This window comes from Gopherus evgoodei, chromosome 2 (genome assembly GCF_007399415.2).
Source record: "Gopherus evgoodei ecotype Sinaloan lineage chromosome 2, rGopEvg1_v1.p, whole genome shotgun sequence".
NCBI classification, from domain to species: Eukaryota; Metazoa; Chordata; order Testudines; family Testudinidae; genus Gopherus; species Gopherus evgoodei.
In genome coordinates this window covers 57826863-57846269 of record NC_044323.1, presented here as the reverse complement: position 1 = coordinate 57846269, position 19407 = coordinate 57826863, and the positions used below count along the sequence as shown (strand labels likewise).

Below are 19407 nucleotides of genomic sequence, written 5' to 3'. Positions count from 1 at the left end.
ACTTAGCAATGCATTTGGAAAAAGTGAATTTTTGTCACACTGCTTGCCAAGTATTTTAAACTGACACCAGCTATGACTAATGACAGTGCTGGAATGCGCTGTTCTCAGTAGAATAGAGGCCTGTACAGACCTAGAAGTTTCCTGGGGTCCAGCTTCTGTCTGTTCAGGGGGCTGGTGCCATATAGCAGTGAATGATGTTCAGAGTGAACCAGCTGTATTTCCTCCAGACTGGCTTTTCGACCTCGAATTCGCTGAAAGAAAACAGCAGAGGCCTACAATATTCCACTGACAATATTTGAGGGGGGGAAGGAAAGGTCCAAAATAACATTTAGTATGATTAATAATGGGTTGAAATTACATCATGCAGGAATGTGACACTGATTTGTTTATTAAAGTACACTAAAGATGAAAAACAAATGCATGTGTGGTTTATCACAAATGCTGTGGTTAAGTATTAACTTATAGTTAGCAAGATACAGTATTTCACATAACAGAAAAAAGAAGTCTCTCTCTCTCTCTCTCTTGCTACAAGCCAATAAGAGTTAGAAAACAAACACAGATGTGTTTTCTATAGTACTCAATCCACTTTGAATATCTCGATATTAATGAAAACAGTGTATTCGCACCTGGAAGCCACAGATGAGTTTTGAAATAAAGATCCCTGTGTTTTGCTAGTGCCACTATTACTTACCACAGTGTCAATTTATTCTTATAGAATGGAAAATATAAAAGTCATACATTTTAAAGTAAGCTAAAAGTACTTTTTTTCTTGAATTTAGGATTGGTCTCCATAGAGTTTCATTCTGCCAGACTCAGATTCATTTGCTGCCTCTTTTTTATTTTTATGGCTTCCTTACCATGGCTTCCTTACTGGAGTACGGTAAATAGATATGAAACTTACTGAGGGACAATACACATGTAACTCCCATGATATTTTCATGGAGTCATTTTTCAGAGTATATACTTCCACGATTTGGATGACTGTTCTTTTTGATAAATTTCATTTAGGAACTTATTTTTTCCTGGAGGTAACTTTCTAGCACTCAGTATTATATAACAACCCCCCTTCCCACCACTACCACCACCATCATCACCACACACACATTGCAAAACACTAAACTCTCCTCTTCATCAGGGCACAAAAGCAACAATTACATATATTTAGTGCCCTACGAAATTCACGGCCATGAAAAACATGTCACAGACCATGAAATCTGGTCTCCCCCGTGAAATCTGATCTTTTGTGTACTTTTGTGTACTTTTATCCTATACTATACAGATTTCACGGGGGAGACCAGCATCTCTCAAATTAAAGTCCTGACCTAAAAGAGGCTCATGGAGGGTGTTGCAAGGTTATTGTAATAGGGTCGAAGTATTGCCACCCTTACTTATGTGCTGTCTTCAGAGCTGGGAGGCTGAAGAGTGGCGGCTGCAGGCCAGGTGCCCAACTCTGAAGGCAGCACCCAGCCAGCAGCAGCAGTGCAAAAGTAAAGATGGCAATACCATACCATTCCACACTTACTTCTGTGCTGCTACCTTCAGCATTGAGTCGGGACCCCTACAGTTACAACACCATGAAATTTCAGATTTAAATATCTGAAATTATGAAATTTATGATTTTTAAAATTCTGTAACCATGAAATTGATCAAAATGGACCATGAATATGGTAGGACCCTACATAAATTTGAAGAAAGCAAGTTTTGAGGAAAAAGAGTTGTCTAGGGTGGTCCAACCAGACTAGGTATAATTTACACTAAGTTAAGAAGAGGTAAATTTTGCTGAATAATCAGAAACATATCCCTAAAAATTAGATCTAGAGGACTGTGGATTAGTCTCCCAAGGGAAATGGTGGAAGTCCTATTTGGTGCATAATTTAAAACTAGACTGGACACAGCAATGGAAAATAAAATTTAGGGAACAATCCATGGACTAAATAACAAGCTCTTTTTTCATTTCCAAATTCTCCCGGCCTCTCCAGTCTCACATGAGACTTTGTAGCAGCACATTCACATCTTTTTGACACACTTTTCCACAATCAAAATCAGCACATTATCTTTCTTCATGGAGTCAATGATAAAAATATTTTTTCTTCAAAAGTGTGGTGACTGATAAGATTTGTTTATTCATCCATTCTCTCTAAAAAATGTATATATTTCTATCAATTGTTTCACAACATATGTACACAATTTTCTACAGAGATAGGGAGGGAAGGATAGTTTTTAGGTCAGCTAAAATATTTTTCTAATCAGATAGATAAACAGATGTGGTGTCAATGTTTTATCAGAATGAGCTTGGAATGGCTGCATTAGTCACAAGTGGCAAAGGCCCAAGTGCAATAAGCAAGTCATCTCAAATAAGTGCCCACATACCCTTTATGCTGCATGTTCATACACTTAGCTCACATAGATGGCTTGTCCACATGAACATCAAGTTTGCAGCAAGTCTGGGTATAAATCCACCCCACATCAGTCTGCCATGCAACAATTGTCCATGTGAATGCAGCTGCCACACATTAACAATTCCTTAGGGTATGTCTACACTTACTGGTGGATTGGCACTGCTGCAGTCAATGCAGGGAGTGTCGACTCAGCGGGTCTGGTGAAGACACACTAAATCGATGGGAGAACAATCTCCCATTGTGTACTCCACCTCCCCGAGAAGCGTAAGGGAAGTCTATGGGAGACGCTCTCCCGTTGATACAGTGCAGTGTAGCCACCATAAGTGGATCTAACTACGTTGATTTCAGTTACGTTATTCACATAACTGAAGTTGGCAAGTTAGATCGATTTACCACGATAGTTTAGACCCACCCTTAGTACCCATTGATCTACTTCACTTTGAAACGGGACTAGACCACAACGCACTAAAAAACTGTTAGTGACTGTCAGAAGATTCCACATAGTTAATGTGCGGCAAGCTAGTGCAGAGTGAATTTATACCCCAGCTTGCTGCTAACTAAATGTTCATGTAGACAAACCCACAGATTACAGAAAAACTATTTTAGAAATATTAAAGAGGGTTAGAATGTTTTTATTTGCCATTAGTTGTCATAATCTTTTGCTTTTAAGGTCAGTTTCCATAGTACCAAAACTCCAATGACTCAAGACTTGGGTCAGAATAATGTCATGATTTTCAGATCCAATATGTCAAGACCTAGCAGGTTATATCAGTAAATGCTGTAACCCCATTGTAAAATTTGGAGTCTCTTTTTTCAATGGTGCAAAGTTCCTGTTTTAAGCCCTCATGGGCAACAAGAGGTCAGACAGCATACTGTAGGCATTTTTGTATGTTTAGGTATACACAAGTATATATTTACTTGTTGTGAGGGATAAACAGAGAGATGTGAACTGCTTTATCTGCGTCCCCTAATATTTTCAAGGTCTGAAATATGGCCAATGTAATGTCCTAATTAGTTCTGATTAGCCCTGGAGGTATCTAAATTGTTTTTAAAGTACCCATACAGATTTCCCTCCTGACGCCCGATCTCTCTCCTACTTCCCCCCTTGCCTTTTGTGTCTTCTTTGAAATAAAGATTCCTTTTTCATAGTCTCACTTTAAAGTTCAATAAAAATAATCTGGGAGTCTCAGGCCTCTGTAACAAAACTCTTTCTCCCCTCCCAGAAAGTTTAAAGCTCACGAACTGGCCAACGCATCCATGCAGTAAGGCAGCAATAGACACGTAAAACATCCCATGAACCCCCCGTGAGAGCGTTGCGGGGCACAGCGTGAGCGGAGCGAGCGACAGGCGCTGGATCCATGGGCAGTGTTTATACGAGGCGGGAGGAGGCTAAGCTCCCCACATGGGGCAAGAAACGCAGGATACAGCAAAGCTCCCACTGGGGGCGCACGGTCCTACCGCCTTTGCAGCGCCGCTGCCGAGAGTTCTACACAAGCGCGGCCGGACTGTGGCTCCGCCCCGAGGCCCCGTTCCCGCTCAGCGGCTGCCCCGTGGCCCCGCCCACACTGCGCCTCTACCCGCTGAGGCCCCGCCCCTTTCTGCCGCCCTCCGTCTCTTCCACCGCCCACTGCTTGCGCCTCTCCACTGCCCGTCCCCCACGGCTCGCTCTAAGGCAGGAGGCGGCGGAAAGGAGCAAGCGGCGGGTGAGGAGGCCTAGGGGAGAGGAGGGGGGCGGAGGCGGAGGGAGGAGCAGGCACGGGGGATGGGGGAGGAGGGAGAGGGGGTGGTTCCACGGGGAGGACGTGGCCTTGGGATGGACAGGGGGCGGGGCTAAAGTCCAGGCTCCGGTGGCCCTACCGCAGTTTGGAGCTTCCCGCACTCCCGCCAGCCTCCCCAACACGAGAGGTACGGGCAGCCTGTGGCTGGGTGGCTACTCCCCATCTCATGCTGTGAGGAGGAGTAGCTGCAGCCTTGGCTCTACTCTCCCATGTGCCCGCCAGTGTAGCTGAGCCAGTACGTTTGGGGATGCACTCTTCTGTGCCAACAGAAGAGTTGGTACAACTTATTCTCCACCCTGGAGCAAGTCGGAAGCAGGAATCAAACCGTTATTTGAGAGTCACAATTCAGCCACTGTTCTGGCTCCTCAGGCAGCACAATTGTGCATTGCCCTGATGGTATTAATTTTGATGTAATATATGGGGACAAAGAGTTAAAGGTGTCATGACCCTTTCACTGTCCAACATTAAAACAGTTTTAGATAAGGTTCAGGGTTTGGTATATACAGCTCTTAGTCTGCTTAGCGCCATGGCAAGTACACTATTAAAAATCTTAACTTTTTATAGTCTTTGGAATGAAAAGAACCCTAGTCTGACAGCCTCTTTGATTGTAGTAATTGTCCTTTAGGGGGAAAATAGAAAAAAGTTAGTTGAGATGGGTTGGAGTTGTTATTAAAATCCAAACCTATTTCCTAGAAGACGAAACAAGACAAACACAAGAGGGGAAAGAAAAGAATAGCAAAGATAAAAAATGCAGCTTCTGTCTCTTGTGTTGACATTCACTTGCAGCCTCGCTGCTGGAATAAACGTGTGCATGGCACACAGTTGTATTAGCCTCTCTGAAAATTAGCAAATTTGTGCCAACATCAGGCTGTTTAGGGAATTGCTTTTAACTGCTTCTTTCATTGCAGGCTTACAGCAGTGTTGCAGTAGATACAGTCTTGGCTGACTGAGTCAGACTCTTACTAGATAGAAGACAAATGGAGAAGGAAAGAAAAGGGAAGAAATAAGGTGGGTGTAATATTTTGGGGTGCAACTCAGACCAGTGAGAAGTTGTGTTAGAAAAGACAGGAAGAAAGGCAAAGGTGGTGGAGTAGCCTTGTACATCAATGATGAAATTAACTGTAGCGAAATAAGAAGCGATGGAATGGATAAGACAGAGTCTGTCTGGGCAAAAATCACACTGGGTAAAAAAGCAACTAGAGCTTCCCCTGAGATAGTGCTTGGCGTGTGCTACAGACCGCCGGGATCTGATTGGGATATGGATAGAGACCTCTTTAATGTCTTTAATGAAGTAAACACAAAGGGGAAATGTGTGATTATGGGGGACTTCAACTTCCCAGATATAGACTGGAGGATGAGTACTTGCAAGAATAATAGGGGTCAGATTTTTCTGGATGTGATAGCGGATGGATTTCTTCATCAAGTAGTTGAAGTACCTACGAGAGGAGATGCCATTTTAGATTTGGTGTTGGTGAGCAGTGAGGACCTCGTAGAAGAAATGGTGGTAGGGGACAACCTTGGTTCGAGTGATCATGAGCTGGTTCAGTTCAAACTAGATGGAAGGATAAACAAATGTAGATCTGGGATTAGGGTTTTTGACTTCTCGAGGGCTAATTTTAAAGAGTTAAAGAAATTAGTTAGGGAAGTGGATTGGACAGAGGAATTAGTGGATTTAAATGCGGAGGAGGCCTGGAATTACTTTAAGTCGCAGCTGTGGAGACTGTCGGAAGCCTGCATCCCAAGAAAGGGGAAAAAACCATGGGCAGGAGTTGTAGGCCAAACTGGATGAGCAAGCAACTCAGAGAGGGGATTAGACAAAAGCAGAAAGCTTACAGGGAGTGGAAGAAAGGCAGGATCAGTAAGGAAAGCTACCTTGGTGAGGTCAGAACATGTAGGGATAAAGTGAGGAAGGCTAAAAGCCGCATTGAACTGGACCTTGCAAAGGGAATCAAAACCAATAGTAAAAGGTTCTACAGCCACATAAATAAGAAGAAAACAAAGAAAGAAGAAGTGGGGCCACTATACACTGAGGATGGAATGGAGGTTAAGGATAACCTAGGCATGGCCCAACATCTAAACAAGTACTTTGCTTCAGTTTTTAATAAGACTAGTGAGGAACCTTGCGATGATGGAGGGATGATAAACGGGAATGTGGATATGGAAGTGGATATTACCGCAACTGAGGTAGAGGCCGTACTTGAACAGCTCGATGGGACGAAGTCGGAGGGTCCGGACAATCTCCATCCGAGGATATTAAAGGAACTGGCACGTGAAATTGCGAGCCCGTTAGCGAGAATTTTTAAGCAATCGATAAACTCGGGGGTTGTGCCGTATGACTGGAGGATTGCTAATGTAGTTCCTATTTTTAAGAAAGGGAATAAAAGTGATCCGGGTAACTATAGGCCTGTTAGCTTGACGTCTGTAGTATGTAAGGTCTTGGAAAAAATTTTAAGGGAGAAAGTAGTTAAGGACATAGAGGTCAATGGTAATTGGGACGAATTGCAACACGGATTTAGTAAAGGTAGATCGTGTCAAACCAATCTGATCTCCTTCTTTGAGAAGATGACGGATTACTTAGATAAAGGAAATGCGGTAGATATAATTTACCTAGATTTCAGTAAGGCGTTCGACACGGTTCCGCACGGGGAACTGTTAGTCAAATTGGAAAAGATGGGAATGAATATGAAAGTTGTAAGGTGGATAAGGAACTGGTTAAAGGGGAGACTCCAGAGGGTCGTATTGAAAGGTGAACTGTCAGGCTGGAAGGAGGTCACTAGTGGAGTCCCTCAAGGATCGGTTTTGGGACCGATCTTATTTAACCTTTTTATTACTGACCTTGGCACAAAGAGCGGGAATGTGCTAATAAAGTTTGCGGATGACACGAAGCTGGGGGGTATTGCTAACAAGGAGAAGGACAGGGATACTATTCAGGAAGATCTGAACCACCTTGTAAACTGGAGTAATAGAAATAGGATGAAATACAATAGTGAAAAGTGCAAGGTTATGCATTTAGGAATTAATAATGAGAATTTTGGATATATGTTGGGGGCGCATCAGTTGGAAGCGACGGAGGAGGAGAAGGACCTTGGGGTACTGGTTGATAGCAGGATGACTATGAGTCGCCAATGTGATACGGCTGTTAAAAAAGCAAATGCGATTTTGGGATGCATCAGGCAGGGTATTTCCTGCAAGGATAAGGAGGTGTTAGTACCGTTATACAAGGCGTTGGTGAGACCCCATCTGGAATACTGTGTGCAGTTCTGGTGTCCCATGTTCAAGAAGGATGAATTCAAACTGGAACAGATTCAGAGACGGGCTACAAGGATGATCCAAGGAATGGAAAAACTGCCTTATGAAAGGAGACTCAAAGAGCTTGGCTTGTTTAGCCTGGCCAAAAGAAGGCTGCGGGGGGATATGCTTGCTCTATATAAATATATCGGGGGTTAACATTAGGGAGGGAGAGGAATTATTTAAGTTTAGTACTAATGTAAGCATGAGGACGAATGGGTATAAACTGGATATTAGGAAGTTTAGACTTGAAATAGACGAAGGTTTCTAACCATTAGGGGAGTGAAGTTCTGGAACAGCCTTCCGAGGGAAGTAGTGGGGGCAAAAGACTTTCCTGGCTTTAAGACAAAGCTTGATAAGTATATGGAGGGGATGTTATGATAGGATCGTTAATTTGGGCAATTAATCTTGGATTACCACCAGATAGGTCTGCTCAATGGTCTGCGGGGAGATGTTGGATGGAATGGGAACTGAGTTACTGCAGAGAATTCCTTCTTGGGTGCTGGCTGGTGACTCTTGCCCACATGCTCAGGGTTTAGCTGATCGCCATATTTGGGGTCGGGAAGGAATTTTCCTCCAGGGCGGATTGGCAGGGGCCCTGGAGGTTTTTCGCCTTCCCCTGCAGCGTGGGGCACGGGTCGCTTGCTGCTGGTTTCTCTGCAGCTTGAGGTCTTCAAACCAATTTTGAGGATTTCAATAACTCGGTCCTGGGATAGGGGTTGTTATAAAATTGGATGGGTGGGGTTCTGTGGCCTGCCTTGTGCAGGAGGTCAGACTAGATGATCAGATTGGTCCCTTCTGACCTATGAGTCTATGAGTTTGTCTATGAGTTTGTACACCTGCTCTGTAAACCCAAGTGCCTTAAATGCTCTGCTGCTGTGTTCACAGCCTGTACACCATCAGCCAGTAGACAAGCATGTAGTTCCCTGAGTGTCTGTATGTACTATGCAGAACTGGCTCAGCACTCTGACCCCAGCAGGCTGCCTACAACAGAACAGCTCTACCCTGGTCTCCAGCAGCTTCAGTGACTACTTGCAGGGTGACCCCAGTACACTCCAACTCCCAAATTTCCATCTGCCTGGAAGTCTTGAGCCCTGTCCTGGAACACTCAGAGAAGTAGTAAGGTTCATTGAGCCTTAAAAGAGATAAAAGTGCACTTTATCATTTTAACTGGAGTGAACAATCTCTTCAATTCAAACAGGGCACTGGACTGAATTATAGTAAAAATAAAACAAGTTTATTAACAAAAGGACATAGGTTAAGTGATACCAAATAGAAGGGATTGACACATGAAGCATGGCGATGACAAAGTTTCACATCCCAGGTGTGATTCAGGTTTAGCCAAGGCCGGTGGAGGTGATGATTTCATCTGGGTCCTTCTTTCTGGCCTGGCCTGGTCAGGATATCTTTCAGGATCAGAATGACAGAGGCTCAGTGTTAAAGAAGATCCCAGTGTCCAAAGAGGTAGCCATGATGTTGCACAGACATCTTCTTCATTTTTCCCCAAAAATCTTTTCTTTTAAGATCACCAAAGGGAGAAAGACTAATTCAGTCTTTTTGTCTCCCATTTGCACATTTTCCCATCAACATATATTGCTGTAGGCTACTGTATCATTTTGTAAACTTTCAGTCACTTATATACCTCTGCCCTGATATAATGCAACCCAGTATAACATGAATTCAGATATAACGTGGTAAAGCTGTGCTCCGGGGGAGGGGGGCTATACACTCCGGCAGATCAAAGCAAGTTCGATATAACGTGGTTTCATCTATAATGCAATAAAATTTTTTGGCTCCCGAGGACAGCGTTATATCAGGGTAGAGGTGTAGTTGAGGCCGTAATTAGGGTACATCTGTAGGCCCAATTATCAAAACATCCCTTACTGAGGATACATTGCAAAGTCCAATCTAGCAGCTAGGTAGCACTCTGCAACTTTCAGTTGCCCTGTTCTGATGTATCACATGACACTTGGTTATCCTATGCTCGTAGACCTTTGTCAGACAGAGTAGGTGCATCAATAAATGACAAGCAACAGCTCATCTTCTATGAAAATATTATGTCAATGTTTTACACACAAAGTCCCCAGTATTGTAAATGCTATATAAATTTCCATTCTAACCCTCTGTTTTCAGTCACTAATAAAAACAATGAGGAGTCCTTGTGACACCTTAGAGACTAACAAAAATAATAATTTTCTAAAACTCACCATTCAAAATAAAATTTTCATGGCTTGGTCATGGGCTGAATGGGAATTAATTATTTTTCTTAAGTTGATGGGAAAATGATCCAGCCATTTTGGAGTAAAAGCAAAGTAGAAGGAGTAAAAAACACTCCTGCTCCATTCAACATTTTTTTGTTGTTGTTGCAAATCTTTATATGAACAGCTAAAATGTCTAAGGGTAGCCCAGTGCTGCAAATGCTTTGTTAAATAAGGTTAGACTTAAGCATATGCTTAATGTTAAGTATGTGCTTAAGATGCTTTGCAGAAACTGGGCCTTAAAGTTCACGAGAAGTAAAAGACAGACAGACTGTCAAATGAAATCCTCTCTTTAGCCAGAGAACAAGTTCAAGGCAAACATCTGCAATATGCACTTCCCTACATCTCCGTATTGAAGCACCTCAAACTCGCTTCAAATTTCACTTTATTGGATCAAAAGGTTACTTTTACACTGGAACCATTAAAATAGCAATTTCTCAATAGTTTAAACAAAGAAGCCATTTTCTTTCAAATAATTAATCATGAATATACAACAGGCTATGAAACTCCATTCATAAAACGTAAGTAAGCTTTCACAAAATGCTTTCTTTGAGACATCTAGGGGGACCAAATTAGTTGAATGTGGCTTGAGTTAAAGTGCTTTGTTTCCTCAAAATTCCTGCAAACTTACAGGTCTTATAAGATCTGAAAAGTTACATTTTAATTTGTAAAATAACTGAATTGTGGGGGAAAATCTTAAATATTTAATATGAAAAAGGTTATTTTGGCCTAATATTACGCATAATAAAAACATAACATTTTTCTACCTTTAATTGTATTCAGACCTATAAAATGTTTGCGGTCCCATTATATCACCCTCGCTTACACTGAGTTCTAATCAGTGGGATGACTTGTGAAGTAAAGTGCTACAAGATCAGAGTAAGGGCATCTGAATCTGACCCTTAATGATTTACAGAACACTGTATACCAGGGATTGACAACCTCTGGCACGCTGCTCGCCAGGGTACGCACCCTGGTGGGCCAGGCCAGTTTGTTTACCTGCCACGTCGGCAGGTTCAGCCGATCGCGGCTCCCACTGGCCACGGTTTGCCATCCCAGGCCAATGGGGGTGGCGGGAAGCCGTGGCCAGCACACCCCTCACCCATGCCGCTTCCCGCCGCCCCCATTGGCTTGGGACGGTGAACCGCGGCCAGTGGGAGCCGCGGTTCGCTGAACCTGCCAACGTGGCAGGTAAACAAAGTGTCCCAGCCCGCCAGGGTGCTTACCCTGGTGAGCCGCGTGCCAGAGGTTGTCGACCTCTGCTGTATACAAAAGAAAGGAAACCATGCAGACCACCCATGACCAACTGTTATGGCAGCTGCTCTGATAGTGTTTGTAAACAATAAGGCTTTTTTCTTTTAGATGTCTCTCTGATTATTTTTTACCTGCGGCTTGTTGCAGCTTCATGTAACCTGTTAATGTGCCAGTTGCATTCTTCTGTACATTTTCTAGTATGAATCTGAACCACAAAGTTCCAGATCCAAGTTTCCCAAAGTTTTAGAAGTGTTCACATCCAAGCGTTGGGATTGACTCATCACAAATGTAGATAGGGGCCACTCATAACATTTCTACCCAAACCCAAAGTTTCCCAGCAATTGGGAGCGTCAGGATTCAGGGTTTCAGTTTAGGTACATCTGTAATATAAAAAGTAACAGCAGACTCCAAGATATGCTGTTGTAATGAGATATGCTGTTGGAACTTTTTCTAGAAAACTACTGGACTACTGAATTATAATGTACTCCAGGCATGTGACACACATCCTAAGAATCAATTTACACCACATTATAGGTGCTGCCTTTCCAAGATTCAACACAGTTTACTGATTAGTAATGTCAGCTTCTTTACTGCAGAGATTATGTAATTAAAATCCAACTGCATCTTCCTTAGGTTCTTTTTTGTTCAGTATGACCCTGAGTCAGCAAAGTAAGTAGGCCCCAAATTTAGCAAAGCACTTAACTTTAACTTATTCCTTAAGCATATGTTCATGACCCATTGTAATCAATGGAACAACTCGTGCTATAAATTACATATGTGCTCGAGGACCTTGCTGAGTCACAGCCTACTAAAACATTTTAAAAAATGAAAACAAATGAAAAAAACAGCCTGTTAAGAGTGTTGCCATCTAGTTAAATTAGCGTATATAACAAATCCATTACAGTGCTTGTTATATCATAGTTCTATGTGCTCAGTTCCCTACAGAGCAGAAAATCTCCATGAATAGTTAGTGTTTCCTGAAGAAGTGACCTACAGTGGTAGTTCATGTGGATTTGCAAAAATATTAGTAAACAACACAATGTAATGTGAAAAACAGAGTATATGAGCTGAGGAAATGACTTGATCCTGCAAAATGTATGCACCTGCAAACTATACTTATGGGAGTAGTGTCCACTGAACTCTGCTAGGACCTGCTCCTGAGAAGCAGTCAGCACCCTCAGCTCCCAGGGACTTCAATAAGATGTGTGTTCAGCACCTCTCAGGAGGCATTAAATGCCTTGTGCGTGTGCGTGTGCGTGTTTCCAAGATTTGCAAAATGATGAATGGAAGCTGTTTTCAGTCCACTTTTAATTAACTTATTATGCTCTAATACACAACCATAGAATCATAATAATGTAGGGCTGGAAGGGATCTTGAGATGTCACCTAGCCCAACCCCTGTTTGGAAACAGAAGCAAGTAAACCTAGATTGTCCCTGACAGATGTTTGTTCAACCTGTTCTTAAAAACCTCCTATGATAAGGATTCTACAGCCTCCGTTGAAAGCCTATTCCAGAGCTTAACGTCCCTTATATTGGACAATGTTGTAAATGTAAAGGAAATTAAAATATAAATACGTTAAATACCAAAGTTGCCCAGATATTGTCTAGAGAATTGGGCTTCAAGTGTTTTGATTTTCTGACTGAATGCCCATTTCACTCCTGGGACAATAAGAAAAGCTTATGAATGCAAGTTTTATATGCTGAAACATGACAAGGTGAAACATGCAATTATGGAGATAATGGAGATGATTAATAAATAACAGAATGTTCTTATGCTGTTATGAAAGCAAAATTGTTAGCTGTCTAAAGAAACAAACAATTATTGTATTGGAAGGATTGTAACTCCCTTTTGATATCTATCTATCTATCCATCCATCCATCCATCCATCCATCCTTTACATTATCTCTCTCTAGGTATCACCAGGTGGAGAACACAACTAAAGTCTGGATTTCAGGTTATGATATTACATGTAGAAGAAATTTACACAACTACAGGTGGATAAATTAATGTCAGTGTGCAGATCCCATTTTAGGAGAGGAAAGCAGGCATCAGAATGTGCAATATTTTAGTAACATCAACCAATCATTATAGAGACAATGTATTCTATTATTACAGAAGTGACACAGACTTAGGATTTATTAATTTGCCATTTGAAGCTACTTGGTCTTAATTACCTCGCACTTGTTTAGCAACCCAGTTTCTTGCAGCCTTGACCAGATGCTTTGTATTCTTCCAGCATGCTCAGGATGGTTGGTGTAATTGCCACACATGCATTGGTGCTTCAGCATTAGACTGTCATAGACAACACCTTCAGCACAAAGACAATACAACAAGAATAAAGAAGTAAAACTGAAATACAAGGTATAATAGTCTATACAAGGCTTCCATCATGAACAAATTTTATTTAATACCCAAATTTACCAAAACCAAATTCCTAGCTCCTAGCACCCCTTAACTTTGGACATACCAAAATTTGGATCCCAAATGTGCATGTTAATTATTATGACAGGACCTAGGATCTCCAGTCATGGACCAGCCCCCATTGTGCTGGACACTATACACACACACAGAATATCTTGTCCCAGCGTAGAAGATAAAAGTAGAATCACTGAGGAATAATGCTACCAGATCACATAATCTAAAAAGAATGATATTGAAAAGTACTGTACCTTGTGAACAGTTTTTAATAGGTAGCATAATTCAATTGAATTACTGAATCCTTTATTTACAGTTTATTCAATTGGGTATTTTTGTGACATGGCAAGGGCATATATTTATTGCAGAGTATGGGGAAATCACTCACACGACTTCTGAAAGCTTGATTCAATGTGTTGAAAAAGGTCCCTAAAATGGGACAGAACAAGTCCTTATTTTTATTGTTTGAAAATAATGGAAAATAAAATGTAGATTATAAACCTGCTGTGTACGACATTTAAGTGAGTGGTACAAACACAGCAGCTGTAGCCAAAACCCTTTGTTCATCAAAGAAAAGAGTTATACCCAGCATGAATTTACGACTAAATTTCGCAGTCAGGTCCAAATGCAAGGCTCCCTTTTAATTTGATTTACTCATATATCCAAGGCCAGAACAATTTAGCACCAAACAACTCTCAGTGTCATGTCAGTTTTAGTTGCATCTTGGGAGCAAGAAGCTTTTAGGGTATTTTGGTCACTGGGCTCAATGCTAGCCTTTCATTTCAAGTCATGATTTAAAGCCAAGTCTAAGACAGTGACAAGTCATTTTTATTTATTTATTTATTTTAATTCTGGTGTTTGTATTTCCCTTAGAAATGACTGAAATAAAAATATTTTTCTAACTACTTAGGATCTTTTTCATTTGGAAAAACTTTGGATTTTTTTCCCTCTTGCATTTGGATGGGACTGAAATTAACACCTTCTGTAAATTACACAGTTCAGCACTTAAAATGTCCCTCTTATGACCAACATCACTGATTATGCCAACACATTTCTGGTAAAATTGTATTAGTCTGCTGTTTCTGAACAGTCAGCCAGTGAGGAAAATATAAAATTAAAGATCAGATTCAACAAAGCAATTGAACACATTCAGCACATGTGTAAATTAATCATAAGCACATACTTAAGTGCTTTGCTGAATCGGGGCATGTTTGCACAATGAGTAATGCAAAGTTAAGGTTGTATTTAAAAGGTAGAGCATGCCAATTTATGGTGCTTCTGATGCCTTAATTCTTCTATATTACCAATCCTGTGTGCTTTAAACCTGATCCTGTGCTGGGAGATTTTGTATTCTCTTCAATGGCTATGAAGGTGGGATTGGACTACAAAATGATAATACGCTAGTAAAGTTTACATATAACATGAGCAAGAAAAACGACCTATATGCAACATGGCGAAATTTATGTTGATTGAGCATCCTTGGTGTAGCAAACTTAAAAGTGCATTAACGCTAACTTTTTGCATTGACGTACCCGGTTTGTTTTCTTTTAAAGGAAAAAAAGGGAAAAAGGGAAATCTGGAGGTAATCATCTAATACAGCTTAAAAGCTCTGCTGGCATTGCCGATTCAGTTTAGAATTTCTTTTCTCTACAGCTATTTGCATTGCACAGTTTACAAGCTTTCCTGCCTCATCATCAGGGCTTATAAATTCTCAGAACCAACAAATGCACAGTTATGTAGGTGCATACTCACGTGCTATGCATTTCTCTTCTATGCCCGTATAGCTTTATTTTTATGCTCAGTATACAACTTTCCAGTGGGCAATACTTGAGTAAATAAAGCACAGTTTTTTTAAACTAACTAAAAGCATATGTCTAGTAAGTACTGTGGCTAGATTTTCAAAAGGTATTTAGACACCTAAAGATGCAAGTAGGTACCTACTGAGATTTTCAAAAATCACGTAAGCAAGTTAGGTGCCTGAGTCCCATTGATTTCAGTGGTTCTGCTCACAGTGCCTAAAGTTAAGCATCTGCAAAGTCTTTACAGGATTAGGGCATATAAAACTTAGCCCTCGCTCCACCTGGGATTTGTCCTGATTATTCTAGTTCCCCAGAGGGTCTCCCAGAGTAACCCCAATTCTAATCAACAGAAATAAAAATACTATTAAAAGCAATTTAAAGGTGCTGTGAAATAGTTACTTTTTTGGAAATTATATAGGCATATGTGGCTTTGACAGTTTTGAGGCTATTTGTTCATGATGCCTAGCAATGCAGATAACCATGCAAACATTACATTTTTAGAGGTGGCAGTAATGTTCCATTAGCATGTTCCCTAATACAGAGTAAAACAAAAATGTAATTTTTATGGTAATGGAGTTATTTTCTCCAAATCAAAAAATTCAGCTTGGATGAGGTAATGGGCACTACTATAATTTTACAATGGAAACATCCACCCCAAAATTTTAAATGGTAAGATATTCACACCACCAAGTGCATCATTTACTTCTAAACAGTATTATTTGGTTTTAAAAGAGACTGAAATACACATTTTCATTTATTGAAAGCATCTAAATTGATTTAGGATGTGCAAATAATTCAGTGACACACAGCACATGTGTTTGGTACAATACCACAATGCTGCAGCAGAGCTCACTGCTAAAAATAGCCTGTAGGATTTCCCCAACAGGACTCGGCCAACAATCTCCCCACCCCCACAGAAGAAGACACAACTGTTTTCAATTGCAGGCTGCTGTGGAACATTAGTAAAAGACGGTTACTCTGTCTTTCTAGAAAAAATGCGTAGGGCCAGATTCAGATCTCATATGCCTTTGTCTAAATCCACTGAGGCCAGTAGAGTTATTCAGGGTTTACACCAGTGTAACTGAGGTTAGCATCTGGCCCTTAGTGACGGAATGGAATGGTGACCTCACTCAACCATGCAATGATAACTAAGAGAACAAAGAAATCTAGCTTTCATTTGGGTCAGAAAAGGTGAGTTGCTCTTTGTCAGGATAGAATGAGATTATGCTATTCCAAAATTCCTTATCTGGATCAACCTTTTTAATACCATTTGAAAAAAATGGGGGGGAACACCTAAAATTGTGGCTAATAAATATCTTGATGACAATGTTTTCTATGAAGCTGCAACCATAAGATGTCATTGAGAACAATAATACCAATAGCAGAGCCCAAGAGAAAGAGTTCTAATAATAAAACAGCATAACAATCTAAAATAAAAAATATCAGAAGTCTGATATAAACTGACCAAATGAATGTACATCAGACAACGCTGTCATTCCCCATCTCAGCTGTGTGCTTGCATGACAGTATTCTGAATCCCAGGTTTTTGCTAATAGTATTATCTCACAGACCAATGGCAGTTTTAAGTTAAGCATTCAAAGGTTTGGAAATGCCAAAATTAAGGTTGACTCTGCAACCTGAATTCGGCCCTCTTGTGTGTATGTATTATCCCAGACTCCATCCCTAGCAGCACCATCTATAACACTGTCATCTATCACACCTATAGCCAGTGATGAGCTGCCAAAATCTTAACAACCGGTTCCCTATAAAAAGTTCTGATTTAAGGGGGGGGAGCCGGGAAGGGGCCAGGGCACGGGGAGACATACCCGTGGGGCCAGGAGCCCCTGCAGGGCTTGGGGCAAATTGCCCCACTTGCCCCCCCCCCAGCAACCCTAGAGCTTGCAGTGCCCTCCCACGTTACCTTGCCGGCAGCTCAAAGCAGCAGGATGACTTAGGAGCTCAGCTGAGCTGCCCAACTGTTAGCCATGCTGCAGCTCTGCAGGGTGGGGGAAGCGGGGGAGGGCCCAGAGGAGACATCCTCGTGGGGCCAGGAGCCCCTGCAGGGCTTGGGCCAATTGCCCCACTTGCCCCCTTCCCTCCCCTCTGGCCAGCCCTGGAGTTTGCAGCAGGACTCCCACACACACACACCTTGCCAGGCCTCTCAAAAAGAGGCAGCAGGACGACTCCCGAGCTCAGCTGAGCTGCCCAGCTGGTGCAGGTGGCTGGCCACGCTGCAGCTGGGGGAAAGCGGGGGAAGGAGCCAGGGGAGCCTCAGCCTACCCAGCTGGGAATCCTGGGAGCAACAGGATGGTCCGGCCCACGGACCGGAGTTCTTTGCCCACCACCTGGCCCTTTAACAACCAGTTCTCCACGGAGGTCTAATTTCAGCAACCAGTTCTTGGGAACCTGTGGGAACCAGCTCCAGCTCACCACTGCCTATAGCACTACCAGCATTATCTATAATTACAACTCCCTCTTCACACTATTGGCATTTGCCTTATTGCAGCTGCTCATTGCAGGTTTATACGCATTTCTTTTGGGACATCTACAATCTTCTTACTCTCCAGGAGTGAGAATCCCATATCAACAGTATCTTTGGAGAAGGAAAAAAATGTTTAAATTGTTATTTTGTTTCTCTGAGGATGTTGTCTTGCAGTCATTAACCCATTCACCCACTTCCCTTTAGTGTTTACAGGTTACCTTTTTCAGGTATTTTTTCTTTTGCATCATTTTTCATTTTTTCTCTGAGGCACATTTTTTTATATCATGGTGATCACCTCTAGTTGTCATTTCTCTCTGCAAACTTTATTTCCTGCATAGTCAATTAACTGAAATATTTGGAGGGCAGTGACTACACTTGGCAGGCTGATCAGTGGTGGCCATTAAGGGGTCTGGCTCGCACTCTGTTCCTCTACTGTGCCCTCAAGAATTATAAACTTTAAGAGCTAGGGTAGCTCTGCCGGTCTTATGATAAGAAGCTATGACCCAAGAGAGAAACCTAAGAAATAGTTTTTAAGAGAAGCAAAATTATAAGTCATTTTCCCTTTCTTCCTACCAGAATAAGCAAAGCATGATTTATCTCCCACCTATAGGCACACACTGTATTTTTAAATTTATATTCATATGGGTTAGATTCTCTTTCTTCTGATTAGCTGCAATTGGGGAACCAGACTTTCTGTTTAAGACATTTTCTTCCTATCATTGGAGACTTTCAGGCCCCTCAGTCTTTCTGTGGATCAAATACTTATGAGCTGCTCCTTGAATGTCTGGAATAGATGGTGTCTGCCCAAGAAAACCTCTCCATCGATAGTTTTCACACAAAACTGTTAAAAGACTTGAAGCCTGTAGCTGATATCACTGTCCCGTGACTGATCACCTCATTTGTGCTGCCATTACTTTGTTTTTCATAGTGAAGAGCACACCCCTGCAGGACTGACTGATATTCCCACTGGAATCAAATGAAGATGTTAAGAATCATATCCTAGCCTTGCCACTTACTGGTGGTCTCTTTTCAATGCATTGGTGGTCTCTTTGCAAAGAGAACATGAACAAGAGAGGCAGAGGATGGGGAAATAAAAGAAAAAATTGTAAATGACTTAAAGACACCAAAAATGCACCTGTTGCTACATTGCCATAGCCAGTGGACGATAATAATTTATGACTGTGTGAATATTAACCCTGTAATTTATCAGCTGCATTGGTTGATTTAATGCCAATAAAGCATCATAAAACCCAGTAACGGTAAGGTTAAAAATGAATGCATTGCTACAGGAGATATTCAAGGCATTTAAATCAGTTGAGCCCACATGAACAGTGCATTTACTCTGCCTATTAAAAGAGGTCCTTAGAGAATCCTACCAGTCATGCAGACAGGCTGGATGGGCCGGTCCATTGCTGGATGAGGTAATGTGGAAGCTGCAGGGGAAGACTGGGTCCTGGAAACAGGCCGATGTTTATCTAATCCTGCCATGCCAACTGTAGCCATCTGAGCCTGGTACATTTGCAACTGGTGGATACGCTGATGCTCCAGGATCTGCTGTTGCCAAGAAAACAGCACAGTAGAAAGAAATGTGAGAAGGGATCAAGTAAGACACTGAGAGAAACATGTCAACAAATTAAGTTCATTAGGTCAGGGCTGTAATAAACAGTGTGGAAAAAAAAAACGTCTAAGACCTAGTCAATAAATCCATTCAACAGATGTTTTCACACTGACAC

General features: G+C 41.7%; 1 protein-coding gene across 1 annotated transcript in view; it reads right to left on the bottom strand.

Annotated features, from left to right (window-relative positions):
• HDAC9 (histone deacetylase 9) overlaps positions 1-19407 on the bottom strand; it is a 684467-nt gene that overhangs the window by 173306 nt on the left and 491754 nt on the right. Inside the window, 3 exon segments of the mRNA XM_030550719.1 lie at positions 131-251; positions 13153-13286; positions 19051-19228. Coding sequence (XP_030406579.1) covers positions 131-251; positions 13153-13286; positions 19051-19228 — 433 coding nt within the window.